A 16,439-nucleotide genomic window follows, 5' to 3' on the forward strand; every position below is an offset into this window, starting at 1 on the left:
CAAATCTCTCAATTGGGAATAAAAGTTTTCTGTTTACTTACCGTTGTCACCTACTCTATTTACATATTTTAGCCTCACATTTCATGTTTATCATGCCATTCTCACACCTAGCTTTAGGTCTATAAAACATTTTAATGCATTCTGAAAACACAGAAGTTCCAAGATTAGTTTGACAACTAATTAGCACAACAGATTCTTAATTAGGAGGCCTGTATATATTACTGTAATTGAAGTAGATGAATTATATGGCAAGATAAAATGCACCTAATTCACAGTGCTTCTTCTACCATATGGTTTCTCTCTAGAGTCATTCTTTTTCATGACATTTAGATAGGTTGGTACATTTAATCTCATTTATTTCTACTTCTAGAAGACAATCGTTACATTAGTATGAAGACTTTGAAGACAGAGAGAGCTACAATTTCAAAAATTTCTACAGCATTAAAATTGTTACTACTGAATGAGCTCATAGATCTCTTCGTTCAGGTCCTTTTATTACTGTAAAATGCACCAGTATCTCCCCTGCTTTTCCCAAGCTGCAAGCGTGTAAGGTGAAGTATTTGCCCCTCGAACCCCAGTGTTCACAGGAAACTGTCTCTGAGGTCACATTTGTTTAGTCACGTAGCAGCTTATGCCACCTATCCATGTAACAGGTTTCCAAAATACCAAACTAGCTAAAAAATACCAGTTAACTAGAGAAAAATCAAATTCAGATCTGACTAAAAAAAGACAACTAAACAACTGCATTAACCAAGTAACAAGTCTCAATTTGAGGCACTGGTGCCTCATCTTTTGCTATTAAATTCCCAAATCCAGTTCCTTGCAGGACTGCCAGCTATCAACTTCTCGTCCACTTTTAGATTACCTCAACGTATTTACAGCAGATTTTTTTTTTCTTGTGTCTGTTTGCTCTCTATCTCTCCAGTCTTAAGACCGTTCTGTTTCCTGTCTCACCAGAATGCTGTATGACACTTGCAGCACTGCAATCTACTGGTGGTTCCATGTGCCAGAAACCATTCCGACAGGCACAAAATGATGGTCTGGCAATACTTGTCTAGGTAGCACCATGTATTAGTGCCTTAACAAAAGCTGTTGGATAAAGAATAGGAGGTAGAAGCCACTGAAGAAACTTCCTTTTGAATTTTTGTAACAAAAGCAAAGTTGAATCCAGAGTTCAGGACCCACTGAGCAGCTATTATTGTTCTCTGCTCATTTTACCTCCATCTCATCCTATTTCACTCGGATCTTCTGGTTTGTCCACCTCAATTCCAGGGGATCCAGCCTTTGGGAATGAAAACCCATCAAAAACTGCAGGAATTGTCATATTTACTGTAGAACATCTGCAGGGTCATACTACTGGCATTTAAAAAAGCCAGGTTAAGACAACCATTTGTCCCTTCCTGTATGAATGGTCTGTATGTCAAAACACCTGAAAACTGCACTGATACCGTAGAACTTATTTTAACTTGCATTACGAATAAACTGTACATGCTGTTTTACAGACAATATATATTTGTAAACTTGCTCATGCAAAATTAGTGTGCACATGAGGGATATTTGTTTTCTAATCCCCACACCTTAAAAATGACATTTATGTCTGGATTTTTTGAACTGTGCCCAAACCCTCTCTTTAATATAATAAATCTTACACAGAATTCATCTGCCAGCCAAACCAATTTATGAAGCTGAAACAAAAAAAGAATAAGAAGTTATACAAAAAAATGGTGCACCTGGACGCTTGATTCCCACCTCCCCCCCTTTTTGTTTACAAGTAGAAAGAGTGAATAAAAGAAAAAAAAAATCATGGTCACAAAATTTTGACATTTTAATCCTAAACATTACAGGGCAAATGGATGTTGGAACCTATTTTCATACAACGTGTGTCAACTTTTTAATTCCCAAATGTGGCCAAATCCACTAAAACAAGAGTGGTTAACAAACTCTGGATTATGGAAATACATTTCTGGAATAAATGCTAGAAAAGCAACAATGGGAAAAGCCAACTGTCTCCATAACGGTAAATAAAGTGGAACAACGTGTAGATTAGATACTTTTTCTGTTTCTTACTCATAATCTGTCAATTCAGTGCATTGTACGGTTCAACATAATGGTCCCCATTTTGGACAAACATCTAACTAGTGTCCATTGATTCCAAGTTAGTGGATGATGAATCTTTTTGGATACTTTCAAAGATGGCTGCCAGCTCAGGGTTAGAGCTTATCTGTGACTGAAATTCACTCATTAATGGACTCTTCTCTGCTTCTGGAATGGTTAGAAGCGCTGCTACTGCCCTCATAGCAGATCGTTTCAGTTCATCTTGCTTTTCAAACTCCTGTTTCACTGAGTTTGCCTTTACCTAGGGAAGAAATGAAAATATGTTTAAACTTTTGCTTAACCCTCCCACCTAAAAAAAAAAAAAAAAAAAATTCCAACAAAGACTTATTTCCTCCCATACTACCACTTTGCACAGCTTTCAAAATGGCCTAAGCTCTAAAAGGAAAAAGAAAAAAAATCCCAACAACAAGAAGCTAAAAATACCCTCCAAACAGCTACTCTTTAGTAAGACTTTTTACCGTCACTTTACAAGTAAGACTGAAACTTGAATACTGCATGGTTAGCAGAAAAAGCTTGTAAGATACCAAGTCAGTTACCAAATCAAAACAATTGTAGCAGCTGACCTCTAGCTAGTAAGCTCAGTAAACAATATTAAAATATTATCACTATACTTCCAGCTTCCAGAGAACAGAGTTTTTTTAAAAGTTGACCTTCATTAGGTTACTGCTTAACCTTCTGTTATCATTGTCTAAGGTGTTTCAGTGATACAAACATAAATTATCATTAAAAGCAATCAAATTTCTTGATGTGAAATATAACAGAATACAGTAATGGAGAAGCAGGGTAAATCAGGCATTAAATGACTGTCAGAACATGCAGACAGATCAAGGTAAGAGCACGAATGCAAGGAGACTAACTGTGCCAACATCCAAGAATCTTGTAATATAAATGAAGAAACAAAGCAAACCGAAAAAACCCCAACAAAAATAGGACCACTTTACACTGTCTGCACACTTCGTCACCCAAATGCTTGGCTGCAACAACATAATCATTAGAAGTCAGAAAAACTGTTTCACTATTTATAATGAGACTTAAAAGTTGCCCAGGTGGCACCTAGATTTTTAAGGAACAAAACAAATGGCATCAAAGAAACAGAGGATTTTTAAAAAGAAGCTAACAAGTCTACTCTTCCATTTGTAGTTTAAAGACATTTAATACATATATAAGGGCCCATACATTTATATTGCCCTACTGCAGCTTATGAACTGTCACCCAGGAAATGCTGCAGCACTACATCTAGATTCTCAGAAGTATTCTTCATAGGCGAGTTCATTTATACTTCTATAAGACAACACAAAATAATTAACATAAATAAGTTTTAAATTTAAAACAATACCTTAGTTGTACATGTAGCGCGCAACGGTTCAACAAGCCTATCCAATCTCTGCAGCACTGCGCTTGGACAAAGGGTAGACAATCTCACCAACATTAAAAAGGTTAGCATCTAGGTTGAGAGAAAACCAATTCAACAATCAGTTAGGCTCAGCACATATATGGAGAGATACTCCCTACAATGCTGTGTAACCTTTTTAGCAGCAACAGTTCAATAAAAATGGCAAATACGGTGAAGTACTTAAGCATACGAAGTAATATTTTTACCATTTCAGTCTATTCACTATTTAAAATATTTTGACCCAGTCACTGCTTACACAGAGAAAAATGACAGCTAACCTTAATATCATAGTGATCCTTCAGGCCATCTTCAACATGGTTTAAGAATTCAAATATATCTAGTCTATCCAAACAGCTATCCAGAAGAGTATACATGCACTCAAAAGCTGCTTTCCTTATGTCCAACCCGTCATCAACTGTATGCTTAAATGGTCCCATTTCCACCTGTCGGAAAATAAAAAACAAAGTAATATATTTAGAAAAACAAATAATCTACTTAGATATATTTAGCACTGTTTTTCTTAGTTAACATACCTCTCTGATTAATTCCTTTCTGACTTTTGTTTCATTGTAAAGATGAGGAAGCACAGTATCTAAGAGGTCCCTTATTAATGACGGTTTATTGTGTGCAGCTGAGTTAAACGTCACTAGGGCTACTCTCCTGACATTGAGATCTGGGTCCTCCAATGTTTTCAGAAAATCACCTGCAACCATGTACAGAAATAAAACAAACTTATGAGGATCACCTTCATTTGCTACTTCAAAAATATCTTTGCTTAGTTTTTAACTTTTCAAGGGGACATATTAAGTGCAGTGCTTATTTTGATGTAATACAGACCAATATCTGCTATTTTAGCATGAATACACAAAAAAATCTATTTAGTTATAATCCTTTCTAAAGCATTATATAACTGAGATATTTTGCATTTCAGATAATGAAGCAGAAATAGAGAAACCACCACCAAAATAAACGGCTATCACTTAATGATATTTCAACTTTTTTTTTTTAAAGCTATAGTGTGCAAATTGACAAAAATTATATCTAACACAATCTTTCCTGTTGTCCATTAAAGCCCCTCAGAATATGCATTAGAAAACCAATTTAAATTCTGCAGTTCAAGAATTAGAGAACACGTCTTAAGAAAACTATGAATATATTGATTTTTTACCCCTAAACTGGCATATATTGAAAATACCTAAATTACCAGAGGATAAGCCCACTCAGTATTATTAACATAGCAACAGCCCTCTCATCCCATCCCACCGCACACTCTGGGCTTTTTCAATTTACAATGTCTATAGTTCTATAAAACAGAAATGCCTGCAGGAATAGATCATACTTTTCCCCAACATTTGTCAAGTTTACTAGCAACTTCCAAGAGAAGTGAGATTTTTAAAAGGAAAAAAAAACAAAAGGGTGTAAACATCAAAGTGACTTCTACACAGAAAAAAAACAAACCCTGGGTAACAAACTAAAGATAATTGAGATTTTTTTAAGTACTAGATACCAACAGGTATTTTGACTGGGTAATCAATAAGTATGTCCAGAAACCCAAGAGGCAAGGTAGCTCCAGTGGGAGGGACAACAGGGGGGAAAAACCCAGAAGCATAGTCAATTCTTTAACATACTATTAAAAAAATGTTAATTTTTTTGATGAAAATAATGATGATGATGAAAATAGCACATAGGAACTGACGCCACTTTCCCATAAATAAAAACCTTGCTCTGTACAAAACTGTATGTTTTCAAAGATTAATCTCTCTCCCCCCGTTAGTTTTATCAGTATACACAATTTTTAACAATCTTTAAACTTGTAATCAACCCACTATATAAAACCTTCACCATAGCATACTAAACAAATCTACAATACTTTGTCATACAAATGAAAAAAGATCAAAAAGACACAGCATTGCAAAGCTCTTCATCATACTGACATTATACCGAAAGCTCTGATTACCTTATCCCTTTAAAAATATACAAGCTTCCAATAACTTTCAGGTCACAAAGCATTATACAATCCTAAAGACCTAAATTTACAATTTGCCACCTGGTAATTCTCAGAATTCACAAGTGCGTATATCTTTTAAATGACTAAATGTCAAATATTTCCAAGACCACCCTTCTGCGTAAAGACAGTACCTTACTACATCAAACTGATATAATTTGGCAAGAGCATGGGAAAGGAAACCAGCTTTTGGCTACTGTCTTCCTAAAAACCCTAGCTCCTTGTATTCTTTGCCCATCACAGCTTCAATACATACCATTTTTACCACACAACTTTTACTACTCAGAATTCAAACAAGCTAGAATTAATAGAAATAGTTGGCCACTATGAAAATGTACTGTTCCAACAGTTACCATTATCAGATAATTCTGGTACCCGCAAAATGGTTTTTTTTCCCCGAAAACACAACAATTTTTAAGTGCAATTCTATTGCTTGAAAACATAGACACTGTCACTAAAGTAGAGAACTTACCTATGCAGTTCTTCAAGAGTGGGTCTATGGGTTGTGGATGATCAGAAATAGTGAACTTGACAGCAGTAACCACCGAACTTCGAGCATATGAGGACCCTAATATGAAGCAAAAGTATAAATATGTAACACTAAAACAGTACAACTACAGAATTTAAATCACATTCAATTCCATTCTCTTTAAATGTCTAATACTCTTAAGAACACTAAAGAAGAAATGTTACTTACTGCTAGCAATGCAATATGTTTTCTCCATAGATGTTCTCATGGTACATTTTAAACAGGGGAAAAAGACACCATAATATTTGCAATAAACATTTCACATTATCTGCTACAGAAAATTGAAGTAATGAGCCTATTAGGGCAGATTTTTTCATTCAACACATAGGCTTATACAAACCACTCTCCTCTTTAAAGCAGAAGCACGTGAAAAAAACCGGTCAATATTCTTGATGTGAGAAAGATTAAAGAATTATGCACAATGATCCCTCCTAATCCTTAAAAGTTTCAGAATTTTCATCTGGAAATTAGGAATACTGTAATTTACACCAAAATGTCAACATGTTGCAACTGGTCTGTCAAGTAGTGCCGTCCCTTTGTCGCCCATGTTCCTTCCCCTTAAAGTTTTTAACTCTTAGTTAAACATAACATCATTAATTGAAATACTACGGTCTGAAAGCAGAATATAAAACTAATTCACGTTATGTATGACTAATTTCTTCTAGTAAAAATGGAACCACCTGAGCTTCACATTGTTGGGGCAGGAGGAAAGCAAGACTTCAAGAATATCACAAAATTTAAGCAAGTAATTTGCAAAACTAGATCAATTTATTAATAGATAGTGTAAGGCCATATGCTACAGTACATGAGTTACTACTGCTCACCTGATGCCAAGTATCCCTTGAGTCGTGGAAGCAGAGTCTCTGGGTCTATTAAAGTAAGCTTGCCCAAACATTCAGCAACAACATTCCTGGTACCCTCTTCTGCACATTCACAGTGCTTCAGGAGTAAGGCCCAGATGTTCTCAACATATGGTTTGAGACCAATGACTGATGCAGAGCTAATTATTTCTTTCAAGGAATGAAGAAGAAGGTATTGCCTCTTAGGTTGACTGGTTATTTCTTGTAAGACAAATGGCAGATACTCAGGAAGATTGCCAACACTAATACTGCCTAATGCATAAGATGCTGCCGATTTGACTTCTTCACTAGGAGAAGAGAACGCTTCTAATATTACAGACTTCAGCTCAATTTGTCCGCTTAAGTCAATGTGGTGCCCAACCTCCCCAAGAGAAAGCAAAGCCAAAAGCCGAATGGAATCTGTGGACCTTGAGTTCTTGACATCTTGAATGAACTGACCTACAACAGCCGGTCCTTCCTTAGGGCAGGCTCGAGTAAGGGCAGCAACACATTTGGCAATGGAATAGTAAGACTGCTTGTGAGTAAGTGCTGTGCTCTGTGAGTACACTGGACCCGTCAACATGCGCAGTAAATCCATATAGCCTAAATTATTTGTACCCGTCACAACCAAAGCTTGGAAAAATTCTAGCATGGCACTCAGTGCTCCACCCTGAAGTAGAGGCGATCTCACCAGCCCAATAAGTTCATTGAGAATGGACCCACTAATCTTTGACAGGGAGGAAGGATATACTTTAGCCAGTGTTGTCAGGAAACTGATGGCCATCTGTGATACGTGCATATCACTTTCACTAATCAGAGGTGGAAGCTCATCCAGGACAGCATCAATCATGGCAGCTGTCAAGCTGTCGCTGTAATTCTTAATTAAAATATCTAGAGCAGAGAGAGTGCCCAGTTTCAAAGCTCGCTGGTTCTTTCTTAAAAAAGAAGCAAGAATAGGAACTCCTTCCCCAAGGATTGGTCTCAAATCTATCTTCAGAGGAGAACCAGCAATCAATGTCATGGCCTTCACTGTAGTTAACCGAGTGATCTCATTCTTCAGTCTCTCGAGGAAGATCTGAAGTGTACTAGGCAGGTCACCTCCTAGGCTGTCACCAAGGCTACAAATTATTTGACCCATGCAAGATATTGCCCTTTCTTTCACCTCCTGATCAATGTCAGCAGCCTTTAATCTCTTGATTGTACAAGTAAACAAATCTTTGATGTAAGGAGTAGCATCAAAAGAAGAAGGCTGGTCTAAAGGACGAATGACTTTCACAAGTTGTTGGGTAACCAAAAGCGCCTCTGATGTTATCTTGTAAAATGGGTCTCCAACGCAAGCTACAACTGGAGGTACCAATGCTTGAACGTGAGGATGAAAGACTTGGGGAGCATGATTGCAGAGGATCACATACAAACAGGACAAAGCATCTATCTTCAGGTTAGAAGAGCTTGATTTGTCATTCAGTGAAAAAATTATTCCTGGAAGAAAAAAGAAAAATATATTTTTAGGTTAGGTATTTATATTCTGTTAGAACACTTCAGAATTTCTGAAGGCAGGTAGCTATACTCAATTTATGTTTTCCTGCTCCCAGCCTTTCTTGAACGCTTCCATGCCCCTTTTGCTATTTTATTCAATCAGTTTCAAGCTTCCTCTACACAGAGGACATGGGGTCTTTTGATGGCTTGTGATATATTTTCTTAATTATAATTGGATTCTGAACCTTTACCTTTTCCAAACTTACTTCTCCTTCTTACTTCAAAATTCTACATTTTAGGTCCCAAAAGCTAAAATATGAACAATATTTTGCGCTGTTGAGATGAGAAAGAAGGCAGTTTGATCTTACAATTCAGAAGCAATTTAAATTTATTTTTTTAGGTAGATGAAAAAAAAAAATCTCCATCTCACAGCCAACCCTTGTTTTCAAGACTAATGGAAATATGTCACTAAAATATTTATACGGATCCACACAGTAGCTGATTATTTTGCTGATTTCTTTAAATAGAAGCAACACTTCAAAGCTTCTGCAAAAAGCACAGTCAAGATTTAAAGATCTTGAAACTTCACATCCAATTTACTAATAAATCTAAGCTAACAATATGCTTCTCATACCTGGTACGAGTACAGGAACATGTTGTGTTAGGGCTCCAGGTAATACATTTACTAGCTCAGTCAGCATGTTAAAGCAACACTGACGAGTCTTCACACTTTTCTCCTTCATCTGTTTGTGCAAGGCTTTAACAATGTTGGGGACCTGTAATCATCACACATCTGTTAATTGATCCAATAGCTACCATTTCTTTCACCCTATATCACTGGGAGGTATAAAGACAGACGTGTGTCCTACCCCTCTATTTCTGATTTCTCTACAGAACTAGAGAAATTATAAACCCTGGGAAATGAAGATTCAAAAGAATTGCTATCCAAAAAAACAGTAATTTAACTTTAAAAGGTGAAATGAAACAAAGCAAAACTAGATTTGAATTAACGAAACTGTAGAGAGCAACAACTGAAAAGTCACTGAAATAATTCCCTTTTTCTAAGTTTTTCAGCACTATCCTTTTTATTCTGAAAATAAAGTATGTTGCAGCAGATCAAATTTTATCTTGATCATCAGAGCTTATGTCTGCATTACAGAACGCACAAAATAACTATTTTGCTTTGGTAATTTGGTTAAACTACACAGGACATGCAACTTTTACAGGTGATGGTAAACAACTGAAGTCAGATAAGCACATTTGCATGAGTTGGTAATTTCAGTTTTCAAGACTGCTGCACTTTTCTGGGCCAGTTTACCTGGCTTGCTCTCTATGTTAGTACTACAGTGATAAACTGTAATCTGTGTATGAAGGAAGCATGACACGGCATATTTCAAGAACTATCCTTATGATAACTTCAGCGTATCTTCTCAAAGATAACAAAAATCTTGACAAATAACCTGACTCTGAAGCATTGTCAAAGGTGTCTCTCCTTGTTCCATTGCATCAGGATCACAAAGCCAACTTTGCACAGGTCGAGTTTGTTTTAAAAGAGAAAGATATGCGTGAAAAACATCTGCTTTAACATTCTCTTCACGTTCTTTGAATCTGGCTATTAAAGCAGGAGATACAGTTTTGTAGAATTCTGGAAGCATTTCATGTCGTGTGCTAACCACAGCATCCAAACATTTAGCAGCTGCACGCCTCACTTTCCAGCTCATGTCATCATCATCACTATATTCATCATCGCTCCCTTGAAAAAATAAATTATGCATATGTTCAAGTCTAGACAATCAAAGCATCAAGTTTTATTTTAAACAATTAATAAGACACACTTGCGTTCTTTGTTTAAGGCACACCAAAGAAATAGGTTCAGAAGCATGTCAAAAAAATATACATAAAAAGCCTTCTAAATTGCCTAAATCATAAGGCTAATTATTTTCTCTGCCAATTTTTTCACGCTAGTCTTACACATGTATTAATTTAAACTGCAAACAGGATAAGGCAACTCCCATCATATTTATAGCCTGACTACTGATTTAAAGCATATTCCTCTTTATTCCTGACATAAGCAACAATGCAACAACAATTACTAGCTGATCGAGATTCAACAAATGATTCTGTTTGTTTCTTTCAATCAAACCATACTCTGCCCCCCAAAAAGGACAACAAAGAAATATACAATAAGCAATACAAATTTACTTTAAGCACTAAAGCAACAACTATGCGGCTCACTCATTCTTGAAGTAATGAGAATGTTATGCTCTGGGTTCAGATTACTTGTGTGTCCAAGTTTTCATAAAGCTTACATATGGCAAGGTATTGCCAAAATATTAAATAAATACCTCATGCCTTTCAGTCTAAAACATTTTCATCATACAGAAAAATACTGAGTATGCTGCATTTTTCTATCTACTCTGATTTTATGCATTAGGTAACAATATATTATAGTGGAAAATAGTGAGAATCCTTTCCCATACTGAATATGTATTTTCAATTCATTAACTGATGTTCTTCTTGCTTTAGTTATATCATCTTATACGCTTCTGCCTTTTTCATGTTTCAAGTCTTTTAAAATATTTGTCTTGTATTTTATACTCACCCTTGGAAATCCTTATCTCCAGCAAGAACATCCTATACTTTTATTCCAAGAAATGAGTTCATAAGGCATGTTTAAAAACAGTACAAAAATTGAATACAGAAGTATACAAGTCACGCAAATGCTGGTACTTTGCAATACCACCCATATCAATTTTCTCAGATGAGTGCAGATTCAGAAGCTCTTTCTCTCCCCCAAACCAAAAACAGAATATACCTTGATCATCATCATCGCCACCATCAGCATCCATAGCATTTTCATCTTCATCTTCGTCATCATAATTGTAATTAGGATCATAGGTAAGATATTTAAGACAAATGTTTATAATGGTAGATACATGAGGATAAACTTCTTTAGGACATCTGCATAATACAAAAATACAATCAATATCAAATTACTTTGAAGAATTAAAATATTTCTGAAAGACTCCATGCCACATACTGTACTTCAGAGACCTTAGCCAAACCAAGTACCATCAATGCATCCATCTGAATTACAGAAATTGAGAAAGAAAGTTCAGAAAAGGCAATGTTACTATGTAGCTGAATTTGCTAGATTGGAATGTGTGGAGGACCAAGATGTGCCTTTGGATATCAATATTTTCGTCACCACTATTGGACAACAAACATTATTAGAATACTTTCCCCCTTCTGTTTGCATAAGTAGCAACGGCAAAGTAGAAAGTTTCTGAAGTACAGCCATAACACTGCTTAACAGTTAAGTTACAAGACAGAATAACTGGAACAGTACCAGCTCAAAGCTCGCAAAAATATTTTGTACTAAAGAGACTGTCTCTTGACAGCTTACAATCAAATGGCACACTATTAGATCTTAAGAAAGCCTGAAATAGGTACCTGAGAATAACTTACCTCCTAACAAAGGATTCAAAGGCTTGAATGCAATACTCTCGCAGTTCATCATCATCTACATTACAAAACTTTACAACCAAAGGAATTATTTTCTCAAGATATTCACCTAGTAAGAGAAGAAAAATAGCAAAGTCATCACCCTCACCTAAAAAACTTTTAAAGTTACAGATTATTATATTTTTATATAGTATACAGATAATACGTATTTTTCTTACCTATTCTATGACCTGCTTGCCTACTGATGGCAGCAATACACTGTATATAGGTCCTAGTTGTTGACATGGAATCATTTTTAGACAGCTCTGTCAACAGATGTTCAATGAGGTCAACAAAAACCATATTGCCACAACTCATAACCAGGTGACCAAGAGCAATGATGGTTCTTTTCCTCACAGCAAGCCTGGGGCTAGTCAGCTGGGGGAGCAGACAGGTCAGAATTGAAGGATGGAAGTTAACAAGCAGTCCTCCTTGCCTTAAAACAGACAAAACACAAACTCAAACCAATTGAATCTAGATAACTTTGGTCACATACTGTACAACAATTCCTTTAAATATTCCCAAAACATCACAAAGATTCTAATTAAGTCTTTAAATTTATGCTTGTGGAGCTTTTAAAAACAATAAATGAGTTTAAAATATACCCTCAAAGCAATAAACATTAAAATAAGCTTAAAACTACAGTTCTCAGAAGATTAAATAATAAAGTAATTGATCTATCAATCAGCTTACCTTCAATATATTCATTTTTTTCCCCTAAATGAAGTTTCACCTATATTTAATACCTAACCATATTATTTCACGTAACTTAAAGTAATTTAAATTTAACATTTGGAAAATTTAAGCTCAAGCTTTAAGGAGTATTTATGAGCATTCACCAGCGTTTTGGAAAAGGGATGTTTACCTGCTCAGCATATCAGCCATGATATCCAGTGCTTCCAGTTGAACAGACACATCTTCCTGCTTGGCTATAGCACTTGTGAGACGCCCTGTGATCTTTTTGCAAACATTAGCTGCTAATGCAGAACCTGAAAGTACAACAAAACTTCAGTGTTTTCATAATTTAAAAAAAAAAATATATATGTTTTTTTAAACACCAGAGATCAAGTTTGTGACTATGGAAACAACCTGATCTAAACATAAAACAGCTTTTCCCACACAACAAAACAAGCTTGAACAGCCAGTCTGTTTGCTAATGTAACGTATGCTCGGCATTAGAGCTGAAAGACTGTCTATGTAGAAACCTACTCAGAAGGAGGGCTTCTTAATTGTCCCATAAGGTATATACAACAGAAAGGACCCTGCTTTTGGCAGGGCAAGCAATGGAAAGTGAAGGCCAAGATGAGTCTGGAGCAATAAATGAAAGGACTATTGGTAAAAGTAAAGAAATAATTAAAAAGGCAAGGGGAAGCACAGAAGTAGATAGAGGCACCTCTAAAGAACAGCTGTATAACGAAACCTCAAAATAAAATCATTTTGCACATGAAATAACTTAAATAGTAAGTACCTGAAATACTGCTGGAACATTTGAGAAAGGGGAAAAAATGTATACCCAAAGTATTTTACAATTCAAGTAAAAATGTCTTTACCACAGCTCCATAGATCCCCCTTCCCCGCAACTGTCTAATGTTGTTTGGGGTAATTATGAGAAAAGAAGATACTCGTGCCATGGTAACAGCTACCCAATGGCTAGTGCTTATCTTAATTTGCATGAAGTTTTTGTTAAATCACACTTTGGGAATTTAGATGTGAAATTATTATCATTCCAACCTATATTAAATATAGTTTATATATATTTATGGCTTATTCTTAACTATATGACTAAAACTCAACGTAACAATTGGACAGTAAAATATACTACCATAGAGGCTAAGAAAAAAAGACAACAATCTATGTTTGAGTTGAAAGCAAGAAATAACACCTAGGTTCCTTTTGTATTAGGAAGACTAATTATATTGAAAGATTTTGCTACATTTTTGTTCGAGCTTTACCTTCAGCCCAAGATCTCCTTTTGTTTTGTGCAGGCAAACAGAAGAATAAAAGCTTAAACTGATTAAATAAATAACTAATTTTAAGTAAAAGTTTACACATCTCACTACTGCTTGATAAAAGCAAAACTTACACGTGGATTTTCAATAAAGGATGTTAAAATCAGAGCTTTTTTTTTTTTATTTCAGAAACCTCAGTCTCTAAAAACTGCACTTCCAAAGCCTTTTTAATCATTTCTCTATTCTCATTCATATCCTACGCTACGATATCTGAAAAGCACTTGAATAAAAAAGTAATGCCATTAACTGATGAGCTGCTCATCATTACTATCTCTTTTGGAGGACTGACTGCCTTCATTTAAAACTGCAGGTAAGCATTTTGGTAATTTAACAGGCAATTGTTAGAAACACAGGGTACTTTCCAAAACACCAGAACCTAAGACAAGAAATCAGATCATTAAAGAAAAATACCCAAGTTATAATCAATTTTAAAGTATACCATCAATCAAAAAGCAAGGGGAGATTTAGCTATTATTATAGCCTAGAAACATTCCACCAGACAATTATTAAAATAGCTTTTACACTAAATTTGTTATACTGAAGTTCATATAAGTTGTTGGGTTTTTTCACATGAATGCAATTCTTCAGTAAAAATAGTTTTTAAACTAGTAAAATCTGCAAATACAGTCAGAGAAGAAACTAAAAGGTTATTTGTGTCATCCATTTTTCCTCTAACAGAAATTAGTTCCAATGTTAAATGAACTGAATCTTCTTCCCTAAAGGACCCAGCTTTTGCGGTTTGTTTTTTAATTAGTAATGAAACAATAAAACTAGATAGTCTTGAGTACAAAATGCCTTACCACTGGAAGCTGGGGGGAGTTCTCCAATCACAGTTTTAAGGCCAATGCTTGAAATGTCACGTAACTGTTCTTTATCTGAAAGCATGTTTGTACAGAGGGTATCTACAATAGTCTCCACTTGATACTCCTTCACTTTACTCACCAAAGGGCCAAGGCTGTATAAATAGAAGAAAAGTATTAATTCTGCATCCTTAAATAAAACCCCTCATTCTACATATTTTGCATTCAAGTCACAAACTTATGGTTTGTTTTGGTAGCAATGTAAAGCAGAATTTTAAAATCCGAAAACCTTCAGCTGGTTGGGTTGATAATCTGTCTCCATAAATCTAGTAACAAAATGCTGTTTTAGCACGTTTTTTTATCTAGTGGCGGAAATGTTTTTTGCATGACTGTTCTGCTTCAGTCTCAAAACCAGAGCCCCTTTCACTTCTCAACGCCAATATTTGTAACAAAAGTCACCTAGCCAGAGCCACCAGTTTATGTGCTTGACTATCAGTGCCCGCTTAGTCCACAGACAAGTAAGCAATCTTCTTAATTACTGCATCTTTATTCTATACAATGCTTGGGTTCAATCCAACATACACTCAGGCTCACTCTACACCTTGGAGTACCTTCCTTAATAGAATGCAAATGATAAAACAAAAACCAATGTCATGGCATGCCCTTCTTCCCGCAGACTCCAAGCACCACTATACACGTAGCACACAGTGACATTTCCTCTTTCTTCTGAATTGTTTTTAGACATTCCAACTCCTTTGAGGATCATAAGTGTCTTGTATTCACTCATCAAATGCTCCTATTTGTTCAAAATACTAAAACCACAGATGTCCCAGTAAAGTCTAGTTATTGCTAAGAAATATAGCATCCTTCACCGTCTTCCTAGCCCTATTATCAACTTTCAGCATCTCTCCATTGCTAATGTTCTGTTACAAACAGGAAGTTATACAAAAAACAGAGCCTTATATTGCCTTTATTTCCTTCCATTCACCTGCAAAACCCCTCCTTCTCACTCCAAATTTGCTTATCTAGTTTCTCCCTATTTTTAGAACACCTGCCTTCAGACAAGGCAGCTCAGAAATGGTAAATGAATTTTGGAAGACTTTAAATTACCCAATCTTTTAATTGAATTCAGCTCCCTCACATATACTACATTAATAATGAACACAACGAATTCTGAAAGATGAGCGTTAAGCTGCATTATAGGCATTCCTACCATGTTCCATCAAAAAACAGTGAAGTTAGCCTATGCATACAGTAACTACTCTGAAAGACATAGCTCCCTTCTTTTGTAAGCTTCTGCTCTCTGTATGTTTATCTGGCTAGCTACTCTTTAATTCTCTGTAGTAACATCCATAATATTACTACCCAATCAAGAAAGCACCCTTACTACTGAGACATCAATACTAGAAATTAAATGTGACATGAAGTTCTACCAAGCTTAGGTTCTGCACCAACCATAACAGAAGCAAGGGCAGGAGAACAAGGAGCTGTGTGTAACAGTCACATAGGAGAAAAAGCAATAGCTTGAGGCGAGAATGGTGGGAGCAGCAGCACAGACCATCTACAGAAAACGTGGGAATTGTGAACTAGAAGTGTAGCCAACAGCAGAATTAACAGACACACAGATGTATCTGCAGAAAACTACCATTCATTTTCTCTTTCTTCTGAATTAAAGGGATAATGGACATCATTCTGACTTGGCCTTGTGCGCAGACCTTCCCCTAGTTATGTTTTGCAGATGTCCCACCAAGGAAATCCTATAGCCTGAT

General features: G+C 35.8%; 1 protein-coding gene across 2 annotated transcripts in view; it reads right to left on the bottom strand.

Annotated features, from left to right (window-relative positions):
* Positions 1-1,602: 1,602 nt before the first annotated feature.
* Positions 1,603-16,439, bottom strand: part of CAND1 (cullin associated and neddylation dissociated 1) — a 29,051-nt gene continuing 14,214 nt past the window's right edge. The window contains exons 3-15 of one of the 2 annotated variants that reach the window (XM_054206401.1): positions 14,671-14,825; positions 12,727-12,850; positions 12,041-12,297; positions 11,826-11,931; positions 11,173-11,318; positions 9,818-10,110; positions 8,992-9,133; positions 6,867-8,360; positions 5,986-6,081; positions 4,042-4,211; positions 3,787-3,951; positions 3,452-3,559; positions 1,603-2,356 (exon numbers count right to left, since the gene is read on the bottom strand). In XM_054206401.1, coding sequence (XP_054062376.1) covers positions 2,132-2,356; positions 3,452-3,559; positions 3,787-3,951; positions 4,042-4,211; positions 5,986-6,081; positions 6,867-8,360; positions 8,992-9,133; positions 9,818-10,110; positions 11,173-11,318; positions 11,826-11,931; positions 12,041-12,297; positions 12,727-12,850; positions 14,671-14,825 — 3,481 coding nt within the window. In that variant the 3' untranslated portion in view covers positions 1,603-2,131. The remainder of the gene's footprint in view (positions 2,357-3,451; positions 3,560-3,786; positions 3,952-4,041; positions 4,212-5,985; positions 6,082-6,866; positions 8,361-8,991; positions 9,134-9,817; positions 10,111-11,172; positions 11,319-11,825; positions 11,932-12,040; positions 12,298-12,726; positions 12,851-14,670; positions 14,826-16,439) is intronic. The other variant, XM_054206411.1, reaches the window with a different exon arrangement.

This window comes from Rissa tridactyla, chromosome 1 (genome assembly GCF_028500815.1).
Source record: "Rissa tridactyla isolate bRisTri1 chromosome 1, bRisTri1.patW.cur.20221130, whole genome shotgun sequence".
Taxonomy (NCBI): domain Eukaryota; kingdom Metazoa; phylum Chordata; class Aves; order Charadriiformes; family Laridae; genus Rissa; species Rissa tridactyla.